This window comes from Ochotona curzoniae, unplaced genomic scaffold (assembly GCF_017591425.1).
Source record: "Ochotona curzoniae isolate NIBS_2020 unplaced genomic scaffold, NIBS_Ocur_1.0 scaffold_2453, whole genome shotgun sequence".
Taxonomy (NCBI): Eukaryota; Metazoa; Chordata; class Mammalia; order Lagomorpha; family Ochotonidae; genus Ochotona; species Ochotona curzoniae.
Window position 1 is genome coordinate 24,535,795 of NW_024467094.1, and position 23,408 is coordinate 24,559,202.

Sequence of the window (23,408 nt, forward strand, 5' to 3'; positions counted from 1 at the left end):
CTTTTCTGTTTTGCCACAGGAGTTAAACCTAAGGCTACTATTCTATTCTCTAAGAGACAGTGGTTTTGGCTGAGAGGGTTCCAGGCAACAAGACAAACCAACCCTAGACATCTTTTACTTCCTCTTTCTTCTTTGTAATGGCCAGTTGTGCCCTTTTTCTCATATAACACTAGTTATTTCTCATGTTCATCCTTGGGTTAGTAACTGATAGAAAGCTAAGCTTAGGGCCCAGCGCAGTGGCCTAGTGGCTAAAGTCCTCGCCTTGAACGCGCCAGGATCCCATATGGGCACCAGTTCTAAAATCTCAGCAGCTCCGCTTCCCATCCAGCTCCCTGCTTGTGGCCTGGGGAAGCAGTTGAGGATGGCCCAAAGCTTTGGGACCCTGCACCCATGTGGGAGATCCAGAAGAGGTTCCTGGCTCCTGGCTTCGGATCGGCGCACCACCGGCCATTGTGCTTACTTGTGGAGTGAATCATCGGACGGAAGATCTCCCTCTCTGTCTCTCCTCCTCTCTATATATCTGCTTTTGTAATAAAAAAGTAAATTAATTCTTTAAAATAAAAAAAAAAGAAAGCTAAGCTTAGATCAATAAGTTCCCTGTAGGGCCCAGTCTCACTTATTGGCATTTCTCAAAGGCCTGTGAATGCAGAACCCCAGCCAATACTGCATACTGATTTTGCTTCCTTTAAATATGCATTTCATTTTGTGAAAAAGGCATGGCTAGAGACAATACAGAGCTTACCACTACTCAAACACCACTAATAAGTGCCAAACAACATCTGTTTTCTACACTGATAAATGCTTAAATTGTTCAGTGCACAGAAAATACAGCACATAAATATGCTTGGCTATTGGACACCATATAGTGCCTAGATCAAATTTAAATGTGGCTTTTTCCTTCTTTTTATTTTTCTGTTACAATTCCATGGCAGTGGTTTGAACTCTCTAGGAACTAAGCATGGTAACCAACAAACCAGAAGTGATTTGGGAAGTAATTAGTTTAGTGCTAACTGTAACTTGCACACTGAATTCCTAGGTTCTCTTTACAAAAATTTCATCCTCTTCATGTACTATAAAATCCACCTTTGTCTCATTCGGCACTTTTTGCTTAAACCACAAGAAAAAAACATACCATGAAGACACCTTGCTCAGTTTTGTACTGAGTTCATTCTTAAATCCTTCTCAATTCTTTTAACATTGAGATGTTTTTCAGGATTTTTTTCCCCACTAATACTGCCATCTCAAAATTGCAAACTACTAAATATTCTTAATGACCTACTATGTTTAGAGTTTTATGAGAGGTTCTGAACAATGAACAACTCTACAAAGTAGGTAATATTCCCAGATAATATTATAATGATATCTATTCTTAATATTCTTATGATGAGACAATGGAGGTTATGAGAAATACAGGAAACTAGGCAAAGTCAGAGGGTTTGAGAATCTAAAATGTAAATACTGCTTTGGAAAATATTACATGTGAAAGGACAGCAAGTCCTTTCCTTGTCTTCTAAATGCAAACAAAGTATACTCTGCTCCAAGGCTATTCCAAGAGTCTCCTGGAATTTCCCATCATGCTTTCTCATATTGCCAATGTGGATGTGAAAGGAGTTACCCAGAACACAGTGGAAGTATGGCAGACTGCTTTATCCGGGGTAAAATTAACCAGTCCAGCAGCTAGAAAAAGAATTCCTGCTTCACTGACAGCCTAGGAGAGTAAAAACGATCTTAGAGAACTTTAATTCTTCTGTGGATTTTTTGGCAATTACTTAAGGTTCTTTCTTCCCTCATTTGTAAAATACGGGAAATAATTGAATACATCAAATTGCTGTTCTGAGAATCCACGGGGACAAACTTTGTTCAAACATTATCTTATTTAGTTCCCAAGATATTTATTGTCTTTCACCTTACTATTATGTAAATTTTATCATGATGATTAATATTATTAAGTTTTAAGAACACACAAATAGACTTTTCACTAGATAATAACTTTTCATAAATATTAATACTATTAGCCAGGAAGTGGTTTTAGGCAGCAAATATTTAAATACAAAACACGATTCTAATTTTTTGATGTTTCCCTTAAAACTAATTCCATCTTTTCTCCCAAAGGATATCTGATATTAGCATTTAAATCACATAGAATGAAAATGGTGAGGCTTCATTTCTTCTTACTAAGTTTTGTAACCTCCAAGGGGGTTTCTTGGTTTTGCTGATTATTCTGCAACTCCCAGGTTCTTTCCAGATGTGAAGAAAATTGCTTACTTGGTTGAGATGTTTGTACTTACTTGATGAAGTACTTGATTCCATCTGCTGTGTAAGCTTCCTCCCACCCATAAGGTAAGCCTAAAGTGAAAGGACACCAAAAATATACTTAATAAGATGATCACGATAACTACATTTCCTGGACACAAACTTCCTCTATCTTTACAATTGTCTGAGTGTACTTCTTATAAATTTTTTTTTTCAAAAAAAGAGGGAATTAAGATAATTCAGACAAGCTTTCATATTCGGCATTTTTAGATCACAATCAAGTTTTGAACAGTTAACAATCTGCTATCGTTGCAATAACCAGATTATGACTTGTCATTTACATGGGGTGAGCGTTTTTTGTCAGCAGGATTCAAGCAAAAATTTGTGTTGCAGCGGATGGTTTCTGCCTAGAGGCAGAAGGACGGACAAGATGGCCTCTGGTCATCTATTCTGGCTTAGTGTTTCTTTAATTGGCTTCCTTTACAATCCTTCCCTCAGCTCCACAGGGAATCGTACATGAGTGCCAGAACAGCAGGGGTGTGAATGCAGCTTTTAAACCAAGGAAAAATTCCTTATTAAGTTTGAAAGTTTAGCAAAGTGATTTACAATGAGTTATGGCATTTTATTTTGTTAATTAAGAATTTGGTTCACCAAACATATATGGCTGAACAATTTGCTAAACTTAGCTTCTATTTTTATAATGGGGGTTGGAATACTTAACTGTAAAGAGATGTAGAGTGAAGTGGGCAAGCAACATTTGGCTATTTCTGTAAATGAATTACGTTTCTGCTCTCATAAGTGGATAGCCCATGTTCAGGCGACTATGATCTTTTACATTCCAATTCTTACAGAATGTAATGGCTTCCAGCCTCCCCCCACCACTGCACTCCTGAGCACTGATAGGATTTTAATTGACTTTCTGCATCACTCCTTTGACAGGTATAGATACACACACACACAAGGATGGCTTCCAGGTCTCAGGAAGTCAGTTTTACTGGAAGGTAACTGAGTTATAACAACAAATCAGTGATTTCCATTCACTTGGTTATCAGGAAGGTGCAAAAAGAAAGTGCAGAAATGGTAACTACTGGAAACAATCCCTTTTCTCTATCACTGTGCACTTCTTAGAGAAGATTCATTGAGCACTAGATACCTGGTCATTATTTTGTAATAATGAAAACCACAGCAAAAATTTTTCTTTATATTGATTTTCATTCTTTTTTTTAAAGATTTGTTTCTAATAAATAAAAGGCAGAGTTACAGAGAGAAGGAGATGGAGAAAGATCTTCCATCCACTGGATCATTTCCCAAGACACTGCCAACGGCCAGAGTTGAGCTGATCTGAAGCCAGGAGCCAGGAGCTTATTCTGGGTCTCCGCACAGATGCAGGGTCTCAAGGCTTTGGGCCATCCTTGACTGCTTTCCCAGGCCTCAAGCAGGGAGCTAGATGGGAAATGTAGCAGCTGGGATACGAACCTATGCCCCTTTGGGATTCCAGTGCATGGAATGTGAGAATTTAGCCACTGAGCCATTACACCAGGCCTGATTTCTATTAACAATTTACAAATTGCATAAAATAAGACCATGGAGAAAAATTCTGTCATTATTTCCTTCCTATATTAACACAGGCCATCCTAGTTTTGGTTTTCTCAGTGGCTAAAAGCTCCAAGGAGCCCATAAGCGCTTGTGATAACTCAGTATGAGCAAGTGACAAACTTCTGAAAAGCCCAAAGAAGTGATACTGTCTACTCCAGGATCCAACATGTCAGCCAACTTGCACCAGTTCAAGTTGATTTTTCATCTTCTTGCTTTCTGCATCTTTTGTACAGATAACTTCATCATCAACAAACTCTTCACACGCAGAAGAATCTGATAAATGTACATAAGGAATTTCCTTTATGACAAAAACCACCCAGGAATACCAGAATTATGATCAACAAAGTAATGACAGCTAAAGGCTAGGTAGAATGTTATTATAATGTGACTACTATTTTTGCTAAATTTCTGCTAAATTGCTTATTTATCTGGACAGCACATTTAACAGTTCTCCTAATTTAATTCACAGATTATTTTTTAAGTGAAATTGAAAGGAAAGTGTATACTTTCTTATTTTTTTTTATTGGAAAGGTAATTAAAGAGGAAGAGAGGGAGAGAGAGAGAGGCAGAAATAGATCCTCCATTCCACATTCACTCCCCAAATGGCCAGGAAGGCCAGGGCTGGGCCTGAACAGTCTTGAGCTGGTACCCACATGGGAAGCTCGCATTGCAAGTGGTGGCTTAACTCACTGCACAAAACTGGTCCCAAAAAGTTGCTTAGGTGTTAAAGATAGTTTCATTTAATCCATAAGATCATATTAAAATCGACATTGGAATACTACATCTCCTGTACCATCAGAATAAAAACCTTGCCTAGGTTATAATCTTAAAATTTTTAAGACACATGACTACATAATAAACTAGGAAACTAGTTTGTAAACAACTGAGTCAAAATGGTTACTCTATATAATTATAGCTACTTCTATACATTAAATAGCTTGTTTTGATATAAATTCCTTTTTGACAAAATGTCTTTAAAAACTGAACATTTTTCATTCAGTTAATACAATTGGTAAATAACATACTAAGAGACTAAAGTGATAGGTATTGGTCTTACACTGGTTTAATAATATGAAGCACAATTATTGTCAAATTAAGGCATGAAAAACACAAACAGCCAATTCAAACAAAAATAATACTTTTGATTCCACAAGCTTATTTGATTATGATGGACTCAGTTTTCCATTAGTAAAGGATTCCATTTCTTCACGGTAAGTGATCTGATGTGATTATAACATTACATAAATACTGTTCAATAATCATTATTGCTTGAATACTGAAATATTTCCATGTCTCCATATCTTTTTACTTAAAATTATATATCATCACTCTGTTTCCCCTTCTCTTTTCATGCTTCAAAACTGTTACAACTATAACCATCTGAAATGGTTTCTGATTCTAAGTGCTTGCGGGCCTCACATAACATTCTTTCCATCAGAGGTCATCTGCTTTGAATTGTCAGCTTCATGGTAATGATTCCAAACCTGCATGGGTATCTTGCCAAAGTAAGTTTTGAGCACACTCAGTGTAGGATAATGGCTGTCTGCTAAAAATCAAGATATTCAAAACCAAACTCATCATGGTTCCATAAAGTTATCTTTAGCAGTTTTTCAGTTTCTTTAAGTACCATAGATTCTCTTTATCTATCATGCTTAACTCATTATATTTATTTAGCAAATCATTAACTGATCATTTATTATAAATATGTCTTCATTTCTTGGCACTCAATGAAAATAAAATAATAAATAGATGTGGATCCTGACTTTCTGGAACTTTAAAAGTAAGTATAAATGCAGCATTAAAATAGGAACTAGAACGACACAGGGAATGCATGAATACTTTGAAATACTAAAAACTATGAATGAGCAACTCATACAAAAAAGTTTAGATTTCCTAACATATAATGTACTCCTACAGATCAATAAAAGATTAATGACAAAGAACAAAATTGGCAAAACACCAAACATTCAAGACACAAGGAAATACATTTTAAAATGTGCAAATGTGCTTAAGTTTTTCTTTATGATTTACATTTTTAACAATGTCCTATTCATTTCAAATTGGACAATTTATGCACACACACGATCTTTTTTCCCTGGAAACAGAAATAGGAATATTACAGACTGAAGACAAACTTGAACATACCAAAAGCTATGTTGAGCTGGCTGAGTCCTGAGGATAGAACAGGAATACTGAGAAAAAATTCTTCCAGCACCTCCGATATTATAAAAACAAAACTAGTGGTCAACCACTACTGTAAGCATGTGAGGTCTGAGATGAACTTGCGGTAACTACATACTTAACAAAATGCCAATTTAGCTTACTACATGCCACTAGATTAAACCTTTCCTCATCCTGAGCAGTCTGGCAGGAAAGAGACATGTTCGTTTCTTTTGTTTCTGGGTTGTTTTTTTTTTTTTTTCTGATTATATTTATTTGAATGGTAGAGGGGACGAAAGAGGTAGAGATCTCCCATCTGTTGGTTGATTTCTCAAAAGGCAGCAATAGTTAGAGTTGGGACAGGCTGAAGCGAGGGTCCAGGAGCCATGTCTTAGGAGCACCAGAACTTAGACCACTTTTTGGTGCTTCTGCAGGCCACTCGCACTTAGGCCCAACCCCCTAAGTCCACAGGACCAGCTGGGAACAAGTTGTTTCTCCTGGTGTTAAGATTTGTGCTGTGATAGAAGGTCATGGTAAAGTGAAGGGAAAAACCACTGGCAAGAGAAAAACTGAAATATGAAGTGGTGTACAAACGTGGATGGTGGTAGGAGCTGGGATGGGGAGAAGTTAAGAACAAGAACTAAGAACGAAAGTGAGAAAGGCATCAGTTTCAGACAGAGCTCATTAAAGCCAGATGTGTTTTAAAAAAATTGGTAATGTCTTTGTAACCAAAGCACAAATACATACAACTTTTAATCTCTGATGTCCTGAGAAAGAGAAAGGTAGGAAGGGGATGAGTGAGAGAAGAGGAAGGTGAGGAGAGATAACTTCACTGATAAAAGTGAACTTCATCACCAAAGTGGAATTTCTAGCAGATTGAAAGCCAAAATATCTTAATCTGTATGCAATGCTGTCCAATTACCAGCTAAATAACCATAGGAAAATAGCAATACTACGATTTTATCTTTCTCATTTACACAGAGGATAATAGCAGTCCTGCTTGCTACTGGAGAGATCAAGGAACTCACTAGTTAGTACAACTCACTAGTTAGTACAACTCACTAGTTAGTATAACTATGTAATGACATACAGAGGGGTAGCATTGTTATCAATAGCAATGTAAATAACAGCATTTTATTCAGGCTTATGGTTTTACTTTTACAGAGTAATCTGATGGCTTAACATACCAAAAACACCTATACATTATCTACAAAGGAAACTCACTCAGGTATAGGCACATTTTTTTTTTTTACAACCCTTTCTTCAGGATAGGAACTGATATGCTTATTTTTTCTATTTTTATTTTATCATTTCAGTTTTAAAAATAATCTTACTTAGTTGATTAGGGCCAAAGGCTACAGGAAAGTGGGTAATACCACTGTTTCCATCTTAATATCATCACTTTTTCCCCCTGTATCTGGGGTCAGGGGGGAAACAAAGAGAGAAGCCCCACCCAGCCTCCCACCCATCCCAGGTCCCCGATGTGAGGCACGCTCCAAGGGTCCTGCTCAAGCAGTTTTGATAGTTCAGCAGGTCTGAATTGCTGCCAATCTTGTTGAGGAACGGATATACTTCTAATTTTACTCATATAACATTCAGTAAAAGGACAATGAAAACGAGTAGGACACTCTAACCCTCTTGCAGTGGTGTGACAGTGATTACTTAACAATAGGCTTCTGGGGAGAAGAAGTCAGCCCTATCTTACAGAATTTGTTAATTTCCTTAGTGAAAATACCCTAACATGCCAGGTTCAAGCTCAAGCTACCAATATAACCCTGCTGAAAATAGAGGTTGGAGATGTGTAGTGATAGGGCATGTCACAATATCCCCAGATACGGTAGATGTAAGTAACCCCAAGATCAAACATAACAATGAAATGCAGAAAAATAACTAGGAATTTTAGTTGTTTAATTCTTTTTAAATGATTTATTTATTTTTCTATGAAAGGCAGATTTACAGAGAAGGAAAGAGAATCCTTGATCCACCAATTCACTCTCCAAATGGCTGCAAGGGCTGGAGCTGAGCATACCTGAAGCCAGGAGCCAAGAACCTTCTTCCAGTCCTTAACATGAAACTTGAGCCAACTTCCTCGGTCCTCCCATGCCACAGGCAGAGAACTGGATTGGAAGTAAGCAGCCAGGACCACAATCAGTGCCCATATGGGATGCCTATACTGCAAGGGTGAGGATAAAGTTGATGATGCATCACACTAGCCCCTTAACTTCTTTCACTTTACTTCATTTCATTTTTAGTGTAAACGTTGTATTGACTATGCTTTATAATTGCTTCACAATGCTGTCACAGGCCAGAATTAGCCAGATTCAACCTCCTACTATAGCCACTAACTTCTTAGTTAGCTCCCTAATATCTAACAAAAAGTTTTAAAAATTAAAGGATGAGTATAGCTTCTAAAGGTGTAAAGGATTTTTATCTTAAGAAATTGTGCATATATCAAATGTTTACATGGAGCTTTCTCTGTGCTTGCTATTCTTCTAGATATTATATATGTAATTATGAACTCATTTTATCCTCATAGTACCCATTTGAGATAGATATTGTCACTAACCTCATTTTACAGAAAGGAAAAGGTAAAGAAATTTAACTTGTTTATGTTACACTGAGAATAAAGAACATGGTCATGATTTGAATGCAAGCAAATTGGACACTAGAGTCTATGCTTTCAAAACAATAATTTACTCTTTGAAGGAGTTATATCTGAAAAGAGAGAGAGAGAGAGAGAAAGATTTTTCATTTACTGGTTCATCTAGTTATTCCCTAGTTGGCTGCAACAGCCAGGATTGGGCCAGGCTGAAACCAGGAGCTTCTTCCACATCTCCCATGTGGGGAGCAGGGGTCTAAGCACTTGAGCCGTCTGCTGCTGCTACTGGCAGGGAGCTGGATCAGAAGCAGAGGAGCCAGGATACGAACCAATGCTTTTATGGGATGCCAGCATTGGAGACAGTAGCTTTACTTGCTATATATCAGCATGGAGCTTGAATTTGTGCTTTTTAAAAAACTTAATATTTATTTATTTTCATATGTTTGAAAGGCTGAGCAAGAGTGAAAGCGAGAGATAAATTCTACCTACTGGTTAATTCCTCGAATATCTTAAAGGTGGGATGGCCAAGGTCAGAGCCAGCAGTCCAAAACTTCGTGAGGGTGATTCATGTGGGTGACAGGGGCCCAAGCTCCCTAGCCATCATCTGTTTCTAGGATGCATTAGCAGGAAGCTATATTGGAACTGGAGAAGCTGAAACAAAAACTGGCACTTTGATATATGATATAGGCTTTACCCAATATTTCATAAAGCCTGTCCCAAGAACCTATGCTTTTTTTTTAATGTTATTTATGATACAACTGTATAGGTTCTGGATTTATCCTCCCACCCTTCCCAAATCCCCTCTCCCCACTGATTTCCCCCATATTACTTCAATAATAGTCCTTTAAAAACAGTCATTAATCCATCATTTTGCTATTTAAGTGTATCCTGACATTGTAGGTATAGACAATGACAGAAAGTTCAGTATCCTATTGTCAAGATATATTTCATAGTTTCATTGGGAGTCCATCTTTGATTTGGAAGTAGGGATGCATATTGCATTGATTATTTACATATCTGGATATGACAGTCTCTATTATACAGAACCTTTAGGTGACTATATGTACATTCATGTTTATAAGATCTATTGATTTTGTATTTTGTTTGTAGGTTTCCTTATATCTGAGAGAGCAAATGATATTTATCCTTTTGGGATTGGCTTATTTTACTGTGCATAATGGAATCTATGCTTTTAAACAAGTGTGGGCTGCTTCCATTTCCCCAACTGTTGCCAGTGATCAATATTAAAATGACTAAATAATAGTTTTACTTAATGGTTTGAAGAACAGAATAAGATTCCCAACATCTCATTTTGTGCATTATTATCCAGAACAACAGTCTTTTTAAAAGAACTGAAATAATTTCTAGGGTTGAATACAAAGCAGTGTATTTTAGAGACACTACATTAGATTAATGATTGTACAAGTTAATTTGTAGGTCTGAGGTACAGAGCCAATTAAAAAAAAAACTACTAGCTAATTTTCCTATGAAAAATGAATATATTATACTGAGAGATGGCTATGACCTATAAATAATCAAATAATTCAGTATTTCAAATATGAAAACACTTGTAAAGAAATTATAGACTTCATGGTTTGTACTTTAAATCAGACTTGCATAAATGTCATATTAACAGACATGATTTTGGATTTGTGACTTGGTTTTTAAAAACCTGGTTATATATGTCATGATTGTTTGAGGGAACAAGAAACAAATGCCATATGTACATATATAATGCAAAAGATTTTATATTTTTGTGTTTCAAATTCAAAGTTAAAATATTAACATAATTAGAAATGAAATGTCCCCAGTTAGAAGCCACCCATCCGGCAGACTTGAAGCTGTAATATGTTAAAGGGACAACGTAATGCAACCATTCTTAGTGGTTACTTGGTGGTTCATGGTCCTCTTAATCACCACTTTTGGAAATGTAGATACTACATTAGCACTTAATCACTAAGGTAAAAAAACTAGCACTCACTTCTGCTTTTCTCCTCCTCATAAATAAAAAAGCTCAGTATTTTTACAGTTGAAATTTTTTTTTTTTTTACTCCTAGCTAAAAAAGAAAATGGAATCATTTTCTTGACCTCTTTGAGTGCTTCATTACACTGCTAACTCTCCTCTCATGACCCAAACATGATGGCAGTTTTCACAATGCTTGGCACTTTGACTCACTCGTTTAAAGGCAGTACCATATAACAGACTTTATATTGCCCACTGATAAAACACAACATACAAGTAACTGAAGTATTCCCCCCTAGAGTGATCTTTATAACTGTGCATGGTTTCACTGATCATTAATTTCTCCTTGAAATGGTTTATTGGCTAAAGATAAAAATTTGCTTTCTCTCAGTGTTCTTTTGTCTCTACCTTGCTTTATTTTCTGGTTTCTTCTCATCTCCCCAACTCTAAACATTTGACTGTTTTAACAGTTTTGCCATTCAACCATATAATCCTTGTTAACTCATTCTTAAAACTCAAGTGCCTGCTACTGATCATCCAGCTCAGCCCAAATCTCGCTTTCCACAGTTTTCTGCATCAAGTGAACAGTTTTCTGCATCAAGCTCAATGCTTCCAATCATTCAGGGCTAAAAGGAAGTACCCTTGACTCCACGTCCAGCCCAACAGTAGATCTCAGGGAATCTGTCTTCTTATTATACACCGATTTTGGTCATTTCTACTTTTATTAAAATAGCCCATGTCTTTTTGGAATTATAGAATTGTACCTGCTATCACTGCTCCAGCCTATTCTCAAACTAGAATCCAGAATAGCTAAGCAAAAAGATCATATTTTTCAATACAATTTGCTTCTCTCATTCCTCAACGAGGGTGACTTAATTGTCTAAATTTCGTATTTTTGTGCTGCTGTGCTACGCCAATACTGGCCTCCTTACTCAAAGGACTCTTGCCTCACAGAGCCTGTGAAAATTACTTGTGTCTCTGTGAGTCAAGTGACCCCTTCAACATCCAAGGCTCTCTCCATCACTTCCTTCTGGGGTCTCCTCAGATTTCATCTGCCAGTGATGGCTTCCTTGGTTGCTCAATGTGAAATATCAAGGTTCGTGCCTCTCCAACTGCTGGTACTCACTATCCTGCTTTCTTTTTTTTTTTTATCTTTTCCCTCAGTAGGATGCAAAATCTCTGAGAACAGGTACCTTTTTTTTGTTCATTGCTCCCTTGCCAGCACTCCTGTAGCATGTTGTGGGTTCATAATTGCTACTTGCTGAATTAAGGAATCAATGCTCACAGCAATAAATATTACAGTAACACAAACACCTGCCATTTAGTAATACAAAAATGAAAAGGGTGATCTTTAGAAAAATACGCTGAAAGGATATTTGATTAAGAAGAGAAAGTAGAATTGCAAAACGATATACATAAATATCTGGATTGTTTTCCTATAAGTTGATATTCTTTTCTTTTGGGTGCTGGCTGGCTCCCACTGCACCCTTGGAGGCAGCAGAGGACTCAAACACCTGAGTCCCTATCAGCTATTTGAGAGACCTGGACTGAGTTGTTATGGGCATTTGGGGAGTGAACTGGTGGACGGCAGAGCTGTCACGTGTGCACATCATTTGTTTCTTGTTCCAATTTTACCAAATGTGCTGCTGAAGTGAACATTCTATTTCTCAAAGCAATCAATCAAGGGATCAAACCTCCAGACTCCACTTGTCAGTCTGAGTTGGAAGCTTATCCAAGCTAACCCTGGAGAGATGGTCAAATTTCCCCTTACATTTGTCCTACATAGTCACCTCACGACTAATCTTGACAGCATCTCTGGCTCTTTATCCACCCAGACTCTGCATCTCCCAGAAATTTCAATTAATATTTTTCCTACTCAATAAGTATGTTTACTATCCAAGGCCTGACAGAACAATAACCAGATTCAGAAGAGTGCTTCACACACAGGAGGCACTTAAGAAATACGTGATAGCTGACTGCAGCAACTGGCCACCCAAGATGATGGATGGCTCAGTGAATGTTGCACATATTTTACATTTTGTTACTGTTAGAACGACTTTATACTCAGCAGGGGAACTTGTTCACAAATATTTGTACAACTGTTATTTGTGTATTTTGACAATAGGGTAGTAGAAGATGTTTATCCATACAATTGTAGAATACTGTCACAGATTAAATCAAGATCATTGATATTTTTTTCCTTCCCTGTGAATAAATAACTGTAAGCACCAGTTGTCTTTAATTGTATGGCAATTTGTTACCAACAACTTTGCCTTAAATAGAAAGGTTTAACCTCTGATCTCTCAATGCTTTCACAGTATCCTTCGGTAAAATTTGAAAGACAATCATAAAAACACAATTTCCTGTAGGAATTTGACTTTCAAAAGATTGATGATGAAATTTTTAAACTAAATTTTAAAAAGATTTGGAGAAAAATCAATAAAAATGTCTTCAAAGATACTGAAGCAATTACTGTCAATGAGTTGTACAGATGCAACATTCATCATATTAAAGAGTTACTTTTTAAATAAGTGTGAGCCGAAGTTGAAAAAGAACATTAGTTCCGACAGTAAACTCCACTATCATTAAAAAAACCTTAACAATCCACAGCATTTAAGACCATTTAAAACTATATCCACAGAAATAATTACCCGAGTTTTCAGTTTTTAAAAACTTTTACTGACATAAAGCACAGAATGCAAATTTTGTGCATTCCAAAAATACAGTTCAAAGAAGATAACACTGCCCTCACTCACCTGCTTCCCCTCATAAAAGTTTTATTCATAGCAGTTCCAAACAGAAAACAACATAAACGTCTATTAAATGATGATATAATTTTTGTTCATTATTTGTTCAGACCAGAAAAATTGCAGGCTGTTAGAAGTTCACCACTCTGTGTTCACACTAAGGTGTGGAGCGGGGATTGGCAAGCAAAGGGTTCATGAAGCAAAATGCAAGGAGGCTGTCAGTCTGAGGCTCGTGGGAATGCAAGGAAAGCACCTGAAATACAGTGCCTCCCGGACAGAAGGGGGCCTGGATGCTTGGGTGTTCCAGTCCCAGCCCTTGCCATAAGTCCAAAAGTGGAAAAAATGGGAAACTTACTGTGTGGAAGCCTTCTCCAAGTTTTTACTAATCTCTGGAATCTGTCCTTATTCATTCTCCAGAGGTTGCTTTTCGTATTTTGTCCAGGGTTTGTAATCACTTGGTTTCCGCAAGAAGGTTAGTCTGTGAGGAATTCATTCAGTCACACTGGAAGTGACACTCTTACAGGCAAAGACATTACAGTGGAAAGAGATTTTAACTATTCTCTCTTCGACTGCTTCATGTCATAAATGATTTCAAAAGCGGTTAGAGAGCTTTGTTACAGAATTACAGGGAGAGAGAATAATCTAACCTGTGCTCATCATTCACAGTGCCACTCCACAAAAATGCCCTGTGCAAATTATTGCACTAAGACTTCTCTTCAAATGTAAATAAATTGCACAGTAACTTTCAATTATTAAATACTGCTTACTTAACAGTTTGCTATTTTGGATAGAATGTTTATGTCCTTCCTCAAATCCAAATGTTGAATCCCTACCTCTGACTATGGCTGCAGCTATAGATGGATATGTTCTCTGTGGAAGTTATTAACTTTAAATTGAGCCATTAATGATAGGGTCTGGATCCTGCAGGACTAGAGATCATACAGAAGAGATATGAGAGAGCATTATCTCCCTTACCTTTTTCTCCCAGATCCTCAGATTTTTTTTAAAAAAGTAAGTTCAATCTAAGGAAAGGTAATTTTTCCACAGTTCTGTCCTCTAAAAGACACCATGTCTCACCGACAGTCACAGTCCAGAAGTGAAGCATCACAGGCTAGAATGCCAGGGCCAAATGGAAAGGCATCATGAACACTTCCATTGGTTGATCTTATTTAGCACTGCAAGCCTGAAAATGCATAGTGAAAAGGGTGCTGTCCTAGAGAGACACTTTTGATGATCCCTCCCATTACAATTTTTATAAATTAAATCGAGTATAATCTAAATTCGCTGCTTTCTTTCTTTTTAAAGATTTATTTTATTTTTATTGGAAAGACAGATTTCTTTTATTTTTATTGGAGAGACAGAGCGGAAGATCTTCTGTCCGATGGTTCACTCCCCAAGTGAGCGCAACGGCCGATGCTATGCCGATCGGAGGCCAGGAGCCTCTTCCGGATCTCCCACGCAGGTGCAGGGTCCCAAAGCTTTGGGCCGTCCTCGACTGCTTTCCCAGGCCACAAACAGGGAGCTGGATGGGAAGTGGGGCTGCCGGGATTAGAACCGGCACCCATATGGGATTCCCTGGGCGTGCAAGGTGAGGACCTTTAACCACTTGCGCCACCGCGCCTCCCGCTGGTTTCTATTAATGATCAAAGTAGCTATATGGAATAAGGCAGCCATTTTGGAAAAAGTAAACATAAAATGTTTCATCTCTCAACATTTTTCTTTTTCCAACACAGGCCATCCTCCTTCATTCATCCCTGCATTGGCACAGATTACAGGAATTACTCTTTCTTTAACTGCGTTGTGAAGTTCTGCTCATCACCAAAGGACCAGCTTCAAGGATACCTCCTCTGTTCAGCCTCTCTTAATTCTCTGTGCAGAATTAATCCTCCCTCTTCAATGGTAGTTTTGTGTTTTGTACCAGCTTCTATTACAGTATTTAACACCTAAGCACAGAAAACAGTTCCTTGTGGACAATGATCATGTCTTCTTTTTTCTTCTATTACTTTGTGGTACACGACTAGGTTTTCGTACATTATAAACATTTAATAATGGCTTGCAGAATATCCATAACTTAAGAAGTAAGACTTCAGATGCTTTCCTCAAAGCAGTGCTTTCTAGAATGGTTTATAAAAATGTGGTTTATATTCTGGTATGATTTTAGATGAAAGTGATGGAAAGATCCTACTTGCCAGGCAAATAAAGAAATGTTTATATTTAAGGATCTGGAAGTTGTTCCACAATAACACTCAAGTTTCAGGTTCTTCCAACTTTCTACTCTGGAATCCTCCTGGAAGCATTGCCTTATCCTTATACTTCTCTATTTGTGGTTGCAAGATTTCCCTGAAAGGTGCAGGCATTGTATGCATACCACACAAAGAACAAAATAGAAATGATCTCAGTTTCATTTGTCCTTACCTAGTTTGTTGAGAAGTTTCTAAGCAGACTTTCTTTCGTACCTCAGGGGAGACAGGTGTGGCTCTAGAGACACTGAGAAAGCCAATGATCTGACTTAATAATTTCTAATGTAACAGATTTGTCAATGTGCTGTTAAATTGGGATACTTTTCCTTTATCTCTCATTCATTCCAATCTCCCTGTGGTTTCATCTCTGCCATTCAGAATTCCCCAGAGCCAAATCTTAATGGTCTCATTCCCCATAAATGTTTTTATCATTATTCTTATGAGTTATTAACAATTTATACCATTCATAAACTACTTAACATCTTAAACTTTCCAATGTAATAATATATAATTGTTTTGCTCTCCTTTTCCCGTAGATGGTTCATTTCTTAAAGGTACTGAATGTTCCTCAGATGTTCAGGTTCAAAATAACTGTTTTCTGAATTGAATGCTGAATTAGTTTTCTTTAATTTGCATAATTAAAATCAGTGTGGGAAGAAGAAAGTAGAGGGGAAGATGGAAGGCCACTGGTAGTCTACAGGGATGGTATAAAGACTAGCAAAACAGCATCTCCAGTATGGGTTGAAAAAGGCACTCCTTGATGTGTAAAGGCAAGACCCTGCTTCTCTGAGCTTAGGTAACTACTCTGAGGGCATCACGCTTGCAGGGTGATGTTCTTTACAGGAAAAATTTTAAAAAAACACTCCTTCCTTTAGGAAGCAGAGTCCTACAGACAACATCCAACTGAGCGAACATAGCAAAGGATCCACTTCAGTTTTCAGTATACGTCCTTGAGTTTTGTTTATTGTAAAATATGCTTCATGCTTTATAACAGACACGTATGCACAGAATGACCTTCAAGCTATTTGCATCCTCTAATATCTATAAATCCTTTCTGACCTTTATAGACTTTTAAAAAACAGTGATGAAAAACTAAGAACTTTCCATTTTTACATTGGTCTAATTTTGCAACAATCTTGCTCATAATTGAACCAAAATTTGCCTTCATGTGTGATGACCTGACACTTAAGTTCTGATGCTATCAGTGATAATCATGCGTCAGTACTGTAAACAGTACTCTCTACTTGCAGGGAGTTGCCTCCTAAGCAATTATTTTAGGACAATCACCAAACTACCAAAACACACATGCTTTAAAAATGGTAAGTTTTGCTTGGTTTCCAAATTATTTTATTTGCCTACTTCTGACCATTTTTTTTTTCAGTCTAATTTCTTCTTTCCTTACAGACCTCTACATATTTGTAGTACTCGGTGTTTGATCCTTTTCTTTTCTCAACTTAAACTTTCATACTTGCTGATCTTACCACTTTCCTATCTTTAAGAACCACATACATATGGAAGATTCTTAAGTTTATTTCTCTAGACTGGTCCTTTCTTCTGACTCTACACAGGCAAAAGGCACTTTTAATAACACTTCCACTAGCATGTTTCATAGGCAACCTACACTTAATTTTTTTTTCAAAATTAAGTTTTGATTTACTTCTTAAAAGCTGTTCCTCCTGCATTCTTCTTCTCACTATGTGAACTTATCCTTGCTTCATTTTATTACCAAGTACATGTTTCTAGGAAGAACATGTTTTATTATTCCATTAAATATATAGTGTCTGGCAAGAAGCTATTCAATCTTTGTTGAAGAAAGGAAGAAGTAGAAGTGATGCAGAGTATGGATCCTAGAGAAAAAGCTTTTATAGTAACTGTGTCATATTGGCCATATAAACATCTCTACTCTTGCAGACAGCTCCAGATGTCAGTATTTTACTTGTAAAAGACAGGCCTGATGTTATTTATAGAGAGCTGAAACTACAATTCTCTTTTCTTACTCAAAGTGCTGTAAGTCGGATACAAGTATGCGTCTTTAAGATATATAATTCCTATATTAGTGCTGTGCCATTTAGTTAAAGTCAAATTGTTGCGTATCCTTGACCCTGTGATATGTTTTCAGTGAAATAGCATGGAATTGATTCAGTTTATTTACAGAAACATTATGGCATATTATAGTAGAGTAACAGTATAGTATAACAGAATGGTACCCAAGACCTTTGGCCATCATCAAAATTGGAATAGCTACAGACAGAAAATTTCACAGGAATGCTGAGCCAAGAGCAAAGACTGAAATTTGTCATATCATTCACTTTTCAAAAATAGAACTGGGCAGCTGTTTACTTTCCAGAATATGAGTACTCACTGAAGAAATTCAACTCTACAGCAGGTTGTGAGAGTAGGAAAGACTTTTAAAGAGACAGAGATAAGCATAATATCAGAGTCACAGTTTCTGCCTACCAGGGATACCAAGATGATATCAGGTATAGAATTAAGAAATATATATATATATATATATATATATATATAACTGCATTATAATAAAAAAAGAGTTAGTCCTCTTTCAATATTTTACCACTGTGAAGTTTCTCTAGAAAGACTCTTGGTTGCACTTAGTTTACTACTTCATCAGCAGCATAAGAGCACTGTACACCTGCTTTCCATGAACACAAGGCTTGCATAAACCCTTGATGCAGACAGTCTCTTTGTAGCACTCATCTTTCACTGGAAGTCGGAGTACCAAGAGAACACAGTGGTTTTCTATAGGAAACACTACAGCAGTTTGAAACTTAGGTCACAGGACAGAACAATGTCGTAACAGAGGCAATGAAGCCTTCTGCCATTTGCCTGCCACTCCAGTTAGAAACAGTTTCTAAAAAAAAAAAAAGCCAAAAATCATCTACTTCATTATTATACTTGGATAACTAATTTAACAATTACTTACAATCTTTTTTTTAAAATGTCTTTACAAACTTAACATGTTATAGGAGGAAATTAACTGTGTATGAGATAGAGAGCCAGATTAAGAAAAAAATCATGTATCTGTGACATCCTTTAGCTGGAAATCTCAAATGCATTTGAAATACTGATTTAGTTTCTGTAGCATCTATAGATAGTGGCGGAAGTAAGAAAGGGAAACTTGGGGAAATCCTAGTCTCTACAAAGTTGTACCATAAAATTCAAATTCAAAACAAAAAGTTAACAAAAAAAAAAAAAAAGAAGAAGGAGAAACTTGGTATGTCACATGGGCAATCAGCAACCAAAGAGGAAAGGGGGCATCCTAAGCAACAGAGCTGCTGATGTCTTGCCATGTAACTACTGGCATTCATGTTACTTCTGAATGTGGTATTACAGATGACACTTATATGTGTGGTATGGTTTAGGAACTAATGATCTTCAGATTTAAAAGCAACATCAACAAAATATTTTGACAATAAAATGCTTTCACTATATTTGCAATATCAAATATACTAAGAAATGCTTTGAGTACATTTATGCAAAGGCTATTGGGATATGACATAAATATGACTTGGCTTGTCAAATCATATGTGCGTTTGCACTTCAAAGCCTTATGTTGATATTACAGAGAAGGTGGCAAGTTAATCCAATTGTGATGCCCGAAGCTGGGTCTTTGGGAATGACTGGATTGGACTGGGATGCTAAGGTGGAACTCATGACCAAATGACTACTTGGTAAGCAAAATCTCTACCTCTCTGCTTCATGGTTTGCAACAAGATCCTCCCTCCACATGTTCCACTGCTCTTAGCAGATGCCAGACCACTGGGGCTGCTCAATCCTAGACAGACTCTGAACCTCCAAAACTGAAGTCAAAACAAATCTTCCTAAGTAGTTTCTCTCACATGGCTTAGCAGTAGTAACCAAAAGTTGACTTACACACATCTTCTGAAAGCTTTTAAAAACATTTGTAAATCTGTATACTTAACTTTATAATCTCAATATGTCCATGACATATAAGCAGCTCAGATATTTTAACTGAAATATAACTGATCAAATAAGGCAACATTTTCTGGAATTTTGTCTGTGTACTTACATTTAGTTACCACAATTGATGCAGAAAAATAATTAAACTAAACCAAAACTTTCATGAACAATTCAGGAAAGAATTGAATAAAAAGTTCTATTCTGCCATTTCCCACTATGATTAACCCTAGCATTTGAGCCATGTCTGTTTAAACACATATAGCTTAAATCTGATTCAAACTGTTCATTTAATTAATAAACCTAGGTACTGAGGATGACATATATTTACTCTAACCAGTCTTCTTATTTGTTAGAGCTGCCTAATGGAAGAACTGTGCCATGGGATGATTATTTTAAACTGTGACCGAGCTGAAGATTCAGATACAGACTACATAGCTCACTTTGTAATAATTGTGTCATTGCATTTTATTCATTAGGAAATAAGTAATAGTTTTTCTTCCAAAGGCTTAAATGAAAAGGTACTAAGAAAAACTCACAAAATCTATGAGTAAAATGTGTAATTCGACTTGGGAAGGTGGCACATGATTAGTGATATTAGGAAACTGTAAGATGATGAACTGAGGCAAGATGCCTTTCAAATGCAAGCTTTCTCTTAATCAACTCTGAAGAAATGAAAACAAAGGATCATATAACTTATTAGGTTAGAAAGCTATGTTCTATAAGTGACACATTTTTTTCTTATTTTTGGGTCACCAAAAAGAGCTAAGGGCTTTAAAACTATGTTAAGTGTTACACTTTTGGCTTTAAAAAGAGTCAATGTGTTTCCTAAGGAAGTCTTTAGAGGTTGATTTACTGCAAGTTACTTAGAAAAACCTGTAGAAGTCTGTTTCCTTAAGTTAATGTCAATTCACCATCTACCCAAGAAAAATAGTATCAATGTCCTATTTATAAAAACTCTTCAACACAAAGCATATCAGTGTATCTCACAGAACCTTGTCAGTACCTTATCAATGAACAGAAACCTACCTTCAGACGACTGCTGTTACAGTATTCAGAGGAGCAAAGATATTTCCAATAAAGGCTAAATTTAACAAAAATCCCTGATCACAAAGAATGGAGGTCACAGGCATTGTAATAATTTTTTCTCTTAGCACTATGAATAACTGGAAAGGTGCCAAAATACTTCAAATCAACAGCAGCTCTTGCAAATATGGGAACTACGATTGTCTCACCCAAACGGCCAATTATGTTTTATGGGAAGAACTCAGATCTTGCTTTTATCATTGATTGTAAGAAGTATTAAATTTGTTGTGGTCATTTCTGTGTTAATGTTTATTGACTGGCTATTTCAAACAAAAGACTAACAATGCTAGGTGGGAAGTTAGTGATCAGTCCATGTGCATGAGAGAGACTTCAGAAAAATAAAGCACCTTCAAAGCAGCTCAGTATTTTACACTACAAAGGCCTTCCCACCTCTCAATAACTTCAAAAGTGGTGCCAGCTTTTCCCCAAAGATGTTCCCTAGGGAAACCCCCTCTACCCACCTCCACGTGGGCTACCCAGTCTGATAATACTGGGCAAATGAAACCTTGGGAGGAATACCACCTATTTCATGTGCAGCAAACCCTTTGTCAAGGCAAAGGGAGAATGAGGAAGGAGAAGGGAGAATGAGGAAGGAGAAACAGAAGACCTGGACCCCAATACCTTAGCGGTCCCCTTAGAATTCCTACAATGAATACAGATCATGCTCTAAGTCTCTCCTGTGACACCTGCCTGGTTTATGATGTCTATTTCAGTCCATGCCCATAGGCCCCGTTAAGTGTATTATCTGTATTAAACTATGTAACTTTGCTTACATTCATCTGAATACCTGGCCACTCCCTCTTAGACTGCATGTGGAGAGGCACTCATCTATTCTGATGGCTCTCCTATGCCAGTAAACCTTGCTACCTTGTTTACCTTTATTGCTTTGCTTCACTCCTGCATTTCTTTCTTTTTTTTTTAAGGATTATTTATTTTTATGTGAAAGACAGATTTTACAGAGAAATGTGGACAGAGAGGTCCTCCATCTGCTGGTTCATACACTAAATGACCACAAAGACTGAGCTGAGTAGAAGCCAGGAATCAGAACTTCTTTCTGGGTCTCTGACATGGGTACAAGGGCTCAAGGATTCAGGTCCTTCTCTGCTGCCTTTCCAGGCCACAAGCAAGGAGCTGGATTGAAAGTGGATTGAATGGGCACCCATAAGAGATGCCAGTGCTGCAGGTAGAGGACTAGTCTGTGATGGCACCACACGACCCTATCATGCCTGGACTCTTTCATCACCGAAGACAAGGACCTATTCCATTCATCTCTGTTAACAAGACCATTTTCTTAATGTCTGTTTATTTATAGGCACTGTTCTAAAAATAAATGTCAGGGATAGGCATTTCAGTATCGTGGATTGAGCTGCGGCAAGCGATGTCCACAACCCATGTGGGAATGCATGGCCACTCTGGGCTTGTGATATAGCTCCCTGCAATATGCCTAGGAGGCAGGAGATAATGGCCGAGGTATTCCATTGGTCATATTAGTAATGATTTGGATGGAATTCCCAGCTCCAGGCTTTGATACGGTCCTGCCTGGACTGCTGCAGTTAATTGGAGAGTAGTTGGAAAAATCTCCCTCTCACTGTGTGTCTTTCCCTTTCTGTCACTCTGCCTCCCAAAGAAATAAACAAATAGTTAATAAATGTTAAAAGAAACAAACAAAAGAAGAACTGTTTTCCTTTGAATCTTCACTGTTGAAATTGTTCACATTTAGCTTGGTCTTGGGGACATTTCCAGCAACAGAGTCTGCACACAGCACATGCAGTTGCAATGTTCTGCCCTAAGGGACATATTACTGCTAACGACCCATCCAGTCATTTGATTATCATTGTATGGTTAATGATTTTTAGGATAATAACTCTGATAGAGACAATCAAATGCTTTAATTAGTTTATCATTCCTTTTCCTTTTAGAACTGATCCAGGTCACATTTGGCTTTAATGTGAGAGTGCAGTGCAACACAGCTTTGAGTCTAACAAAGACAAGAGGAAAGTAGAGTTCCTAACTGGGTTGTTCAGTTCCTCAGGTCAGTTCAGTTTCCAGGAGTAAAAATGGTTCCTAATCTGAATCATATTTCTTATAGTTATTTAAGCAGTTTAACAATTGTTCAAAAAAAAATCAAGAACAAAAACAGAACCAGAAATGCCTGTGTATCAGCACTGTTGTAAATATAGTTTTTAAGACTTAATTTTATATCTTTATTAAATCAATGACTAAGAATATAATGCTACTATAATATTAATGATTTGCATTTACTTTAAAATTTTTGCATGTGAGTGAAATGGTCATTTTTCCATTTAGCTATTGTTATAGCTATTGCCTATATGCCAGTTAAACAGAGATTCTTTGGCTTTTTAGCATTAAGTCTTTTTACTGTAATATAAATTTAGAATGTGTTATCTCAAAAACTAAACAAAGAAGGAAAGGAAGCAAGAAGGGGAGAAGGAGGAGAAAGGGATCATTACATTCTTAGAATTCTATCAATGAATTGTATTGAATCTGTCAAAAAGTAATTCAAAATTTTTTAAAAGTTTAAAAGAAAAAAGAATTTCCTTTGAGCTAGTTTTGCACCATTGACAGTAGTAGTGGTCTGCCATTGCAAAGTGATTTTATGAATCTAAAACACGTCATAATCAGGGAAGCCAAAAAAAAATGTTCAAGATAAATGTTAAAACTACAAAACATCTTGGGAATGACAGATAAAAATAAGAGATGAAGAGCCCTCCAAATGAGAGCCAGTCAGACAATAAACAGAAGGAATAAAATTGGAAAGGTAGAAGAAAAGATGGGATCGACTCTGTTTGGTATGTTGGATATTAGTG

At 37.0% G+C, this 23,408-nt stretch overlaps 1 protein-coding gene across 1 annotated transcript in view; it reads right to left on the minus strand.

Moving 5' to 3' along the window:
* The window catches only part of STXBP4 (syntaxin binding protein 4), a 132,927-nt gene that overhangs the window by 16,804 nt on the left and 92,715 nt on the right, over window positions 1-23,408 (minus strand). The window contains exon 18 of the mRNA XM_041000289.1: window positions 2,289-2,346. Within this exon, the coding sequence (XP_040856223.1) occupies window positions 2,289-2,346 (58 nt within the window). The remainder of the gene's footprint in view (window positions 1-2,288; window positions 2,347-23,408) is intronic.